The sequence below is a fragment of the Hyla sarda genome, chromosome 4 (assembly GCF_029499605.1).
Source record: "Hyla sarda isolate aHylSar1 chromosome 4, aHylSar1.hap1, whole genome shotgun sequence".
NCBI classification, from domain to species: Eukaryota; Metazoa; Chordata; class Amphibia; order Anura; family Hylidae; genus Hyla; species Hyla sarda.
Genome location: NC_079192.1, coordinates 14,260,800 through 14,266,021, shown reverse-complemented (window position 1 = coordinate 14,266,021; position 5,222 = coordinate 14,260,800). Strand labels below are relative to the sequence as shown.

Sequence of the window (5,222 nt, the reverse complement as noted above, 5' to 3'; positions counted from 1 at the left end):
CTGCACCAGTTCATGGATATCTGTAAGCATCCTGCCGAAAGTGTGATACGGACGTATTCTGTTAACAGGAGCAGCGAACCCCAATTCTAAGGCCGAACAGAGTCCCCTAGTGACTCCTTTCCGGACATATCGCTTTTTCAAAATAGTGTGTCCATCCCTAAATGGAGTCACTAGTGGTGCAAGCCATAGAAATAAATGGGGTCTCCTCCTCATTACTAGATGAGAAGTAATGGTGAAGGTCCAGCTGAGTGTAATAAGGCATCAGGTGGGGCGGTGTTGGTGTGATGGGGAGGGTATAAAGCTCAGCTCCCTCCACCCTCTCCTCATGTGACTTGTCCTGTAGTCAGGATGGAGCTGTGGATCAGGTGGAGTTGTCTCTTAGTGGTTCTGCTCTATGGATCAGGCTTTAGCAGTGCCTTGGGTAGACACCGGCGCCAGTCCAACACTTGGAGAAGTAACCAGCCTGAATGGGGATCTCCTAGAAGACTTGGACAATCTGCCTCTGGATTAGGTTCTTCTAGATCAAACCCTTGGTCTCAGACTGGTTCAGTCACTGGTGTTGGGTCTGCGAGAGGTTTTCTGCCGGTGTCTGGATGGGGCCCTGGGTTTGGTAGAGGAGACTATCAGTCCCGACAGCTTCCCCCACAATCCTCCTCCTCCCCTATCAGTGTGCAGTGTAATGAGGACAGCATGGTGGTGACTGTGAAGAGAGACTTCTATGGGAATGGGAAGCTGGTGAAGCCCTCAGACCTGTCCTTGGGTTCCTGCCCCCCTGGAGCTCAGACTACAGATCCTGTTGTGGTTTTCCAAAATGACCTTCAAGACTGTGGGAACATCTTAGAGGTGAGTGATCGCTGGAGAACATGAGATTTCTTCTGTTCCTAATGTTCTCTCCAGTATGGTGCATATGACTGGACCTGAGAAGTGTCTCAGTACAGAACTGCTCTTATATAAGGTAATTGCTAATATGACTTGCAGAGTTGTTTTTCAGTAGGAGACATTAATGTAACCCAATAAATGTAGCATCTGCTTTCATGTACATATGAAATTCTAGCTTGTTATAATCGGTTTAAGGTTCCATTCCAGAGAACAGGAGGGTCATATCTATGGGGTCTTCACATGTATGTAGGATCTTGTACTGCATTTTAGATGTCTTAGTCAGTGTATAACCCATATACCTAATTCTTCCCAAGATGACTCCAGACTTGCTGATCTACAACTCTGCCCTACGCTACACCCCCACCACCTCCAGCAATGTGCCCATCATCAGGTCCAACTCTGCTGTGGTTCCCATTCAGTGCTTCTACCCAAGGTGAGTCTATACGGGGCAGGTGGTTTGGTAGTGGAGAGGGCATAAATATTGGGTGATTTTTATAGGAATATCATGAGATTAAGAGCAACCTGCTTTATGCTGCCTGTGGGCAGCATGAAACTGGTTCAGGGTCCTAGTAAACTAAAGGGGAACTGCAGTACAGAAGATCTTATCCCATATCTCCAGGACAAGAGATACGTGTCTAATTGCAGGGTATCCAACTACTCGGACTTCCTGTAATCTCCTGCCCGGTGCCTTAGCTCTCCTCATGCAGGGATCAATTTGCCTCCTCCATGTATCTTTATGGGAGATCCAGACACCAATACTGTATCTCCAGCACTCCCATAGTGATGCTTGGAGGGGGAGTCAATCATGGCCGCGCCAAGCAAGAGAAGAGCCAGTGTTCAGAACACCGGGGTGCCGGGAAGGAGACTGCACTGGTCCCAGTGGTTGGCCTGGGGATAGCTGATAAGATATTATGTACTGGAGTTAACGCTTCAATTCTAAAAAGCACTTTTGATTGAATCTATGTTCCAGGATCCAGCTCCCCTGCACTCTCCATGCTGCATGTTATCAAGGATTAGGAAAGCCCCACTCTTGTACTCAGTTTGTGGTATTACAACTTGGCTTTATTTGCTTTAGTAGAGCTGCAATACTACTAATGTAGGACTGGAAAAGCACAGCGCCAACCATGACCTCAGGTTGTGGTATTGCAGTTTGGATCTACTGATGTAATACCACCCACTAACTGAGGACCGGTGTGGTGCTGTGATTTTCCAATCCTGGATAATGCCTTTACATGAGATGGTATATAGAAATGCCTCCCTACTGTTTTATCAGGGCATCATAAAGCCTACCAGACATCCAAAAAACACTAGCACTAGGTTGGCATACCAGGTTTGCAGTGTCACAATGGTTGGCTGGAAAGAAAATACCATAAAATCTAGAAGTTCTTACTTGTGACAAGTAGTGTGGAGCACAAATATTGACAATGCCAATTTTTATTGCTAATACTGGCATTTCACGAATATTTAGCATATAGCGCTATATATTTGTATGTTAAAAAAAAAATTCTTCATTACAAACTTTTTATGCAAAATTTCATGGAAATTTTCACATGGGGGGGGGAGGGGGAAGTGAACGAATATGCAAATTTTGCAAACATAGGATGAATAATCAATATACTCACCAAATATCGCGAATCGAATATGGCCCCTGCGGCTCATCCCTAGGGTCAAGTCCTTAGTCTTCCACTGACCAAACATGGCACTCTCACTACCTTTGTACAACCCCTTAAAGAATGTTTCTTGTCTAGACACGGTAATGTGAGCAGTAAAGCCATCAAGCCAACATGGATTCCATTCAGCACCACGGTGACCTCAGAAGAGCGGCTGGCCTTCTCCTTGCGTCTCATGACTGGTAAGACTCTTTCCAGTACGAGGGTAGTACAGAGTCTTCTGGCCTATACTAGTGTTAAGTAACATCTGGAGGCTCTCTGTTTGGGGGAATCACTGGCCTAAACTAACACTCCAGTATCTTCTCTTCAGCGGACTGGAGCGCTCCCAGTCCATCCCTGGTCTTCCAGCTTGGTGACATGTTCTACATAGAAGCCTCTCTGGAGACCCAGAACCATGCCCCAATGATCCTGTTTGTGGACAGTTGTGTGGCCACCATTACGCCAGATGTGGCCTCCACTCCTCGCTATGAGATCATCTCTAACTATGGGTGAGTTACTACCATCAATACTGTACAGGTCTTCAGTCTATTGTCTACAACTAATCTGTTCTACAGGTGCTTGGTGGATGGGACGGAAGAAGATTCCTCTTCAGTCTTTGTTTCTCCAAGACCCCAAGCAGACAAGCTTCGCTTCATGGTGGATGCCTTCAGGTTCACCAACAATGCTGCCTCTCTGGTAAGGTCCATCTTATGATCTGTACTTCAGTGCTCTTTATATAGTTTCTATTCTTTTTAGGATGACATCTAACCAAAAGTGCCTGCACTTAGTTAGGATTAGATGATGGATCTGTACTACCAGACCTGTAGTACAACTTTTGCACAACAAGAGCTCATAGTAAGATGGTGTGGGTTCTAGATCATGACTAGTCTTGGTTGTTCTAGATCTATATCACCTGTTCCCTGAGAGCTGCTGCCATCAACCAGACCCCTGACCCAGTGAACAAGGCCTGCTCCTACAACAAGGCATCCAGCAGGTAAGATCCTAGACAACTGGGTGAGTATCCAGGTCAAATGATAACATGACTTTAGATGGTGTAAACAATGGTGTTGGATGATGCAATGGTGATCTCAATGTCTTCTAGTTGGTCACCTGTGGAAGGACCAAGTGGGTTCTGTCAGTGCTGCACCACTGGGACCTGTGCTACTGCTGGGGGCCAGAGATCAGCATGGGGCTCATCCCTTGGGAGGCAGAGAAGACCTTGGAAGAGAGATGTTGGTGAGTGAACATTTCTTACACTAAGAGGAAGATTTATAGAAGAAAAACTTGTGTGGAGGAAGAGTTGAACAGTTGCCCATAGCAACCAGATAGCTTTTTCGTCATTTTTTACAGTTCTAAAGAAGCAGTCTGGTTGCTATGGGCAACTGCACCACTCTTCCGCTACACAGGCTTTGATAAATCTCCCCTTATTGTCCTGGAGAATCCTCTATGTATTGGACTGTACATTAGTTCAGGCTAGTTCTCTCACTTGTTAGGACCAATGTCCTACTTGTGGCTCTCGTGGTGTTATACTACAGCTCAGGATTGTTGGACATAAGACCTTGTATATGTTATCTAACGTTTGTCTTAGTTGGTGTTGCTGTAAATCTAATTCTTCTTCTGTCAGGTTCTCATATGGAGGAACATGTCCTGGCCACACTGGGTCCTCTTCTTCTAGTGACCGGAGCTGAGCCTAACCAGATGTCCAGAGCAGGAACCGCCCAAGCTTCCAGGATGAGTGCAGGACATGGACCTCTACAGCTGTGGGTGCTGGTGGCCGTGGGATCTGTCACTTCAGTGGTTGTTGCCGTGGCTCTTACTGTGGCTGTGAAATGTCTTCTGAGAAGATTTTCTGCTAAAGAATCTGTGTAGAAATAAAACACTTTGATAAACATTGTTTTTGATTGGTGTTATGGATGACACATGAATAGTTTGGGTCAGTCTTCATACAGGATGACTGTCGTCTGGTCTGAGGCAGTGGAGATCTGGGCACCATGCAGGTTCTTGGGATGTAAATATGCTGTACATCACCTATAGACTTCTATACTGGGGTCATGGAGGGAGATTTATCAAAACTGGTCTAGAGGAAAAGTGGCAACCAAATCACTTTTCAAAAAAATGTAATCTGGTTGCTGTGGGCAGCTCAGCAACTTTTCCTCAGGACAGGTTTTGATAACCCAACCCCCCCCCCCCCCCCAGCAAATTGAACTTGTAGAAGCTGGGGTCTGGTCAGAAGTCTGGGACGACACACTATGTATTTTAATGCTCAGTGTTTTGCATTGAGTGTAATGTTTTAAAAACCATGTGTGTATTAAGTTTGAGAGATCCCAAAACTGGACAGTCCTGTATCCAAACCTTTTAGTAGACCACGGTTCTGTGCACAGGAAAAATAATGTACAAGATCAAAACCGTACACAACCGGAAACATCTAGTTGTGTACGGTTTTGTATGAGACGTCAATTACATTTTTATTAAAGCTGTAAGTGAATGCACCTAATAAACTTGGCCCATGTTCACTATTAGCACCACACAAAATAAAGGTGGACAACAATCGTTCCCCTGCAACAACAAATTCCACCATTATGTGAATCTCGGGTGTGAACACTCGTCTATTTCAGTTGGTGAAACCTCATCCAGAAAATCCGCTAGCGCAGTGTTCAAACAAGCTGTTACCATGGGTTACCACAAGTCACCGTA

The 5,222-nt window shown here is 45.5% G+C and overlaps 1 protein-coding gene across 1 annotated transcript; it reads left to right on the top strand.

The window, feature by feature from the left end:
- Nucleotides 1–233: 233 nt before the first annotated feature.
- Nucleotides 234–4,595, top strand: LOC130367564 (zona pellucida sperm-binding protein 3-like). Its single transcript, XM_056570037.1, has 8 exons — nucleotides 234–843; nucleotides 1,194–1,312; nucleotides 2,628–2,731; nucleotides 2,860–3,037; nucleotides 3,104–3,224; nucleotides 3,431–3,522; nucleotides 3,631–3,764; nucleotides 4,153–4,595. The coding sequence occupies exons 1-8, from the start codon at nucleotides 349–351 to the stop codon at nucleotides 4,395–4,397; spliced, it is 1,488 nt and encodes a 495-aa protein (XP_056426012.1). The 5' UTR covers nucleotides 234–348; the 3' UTR covers nucleotides 4,398–4,595.
- Nucleotides 4,596–5,222: the final 627 nt, after the last annotated feature.

Bases quoted from the DNA above. Each gene is read 5' to 3' on its own strand.
- LOC130367564 (XM_056570037.1), top strand. From the start codon at position 349: ATGGAGCTGTGGATCAGGTGGAGTTGTCTCTTAGTGGTTCTGCTCTAT. The intron at 844-1,193 runs GTGAGTGATCGC...ATTCTTCCCAAG, and splicing joins ACTGTGGGAACATCTTAGAG to ATGACTCCAGACTTGCTGAT. The intron at 3,225-3,430 runs GTAAGGTCCATC...TGGTTGTTCTAG, and splicing joins CCAACAATGCTGCCTCTCTG to ATCTATATCACCTGTTCCCT.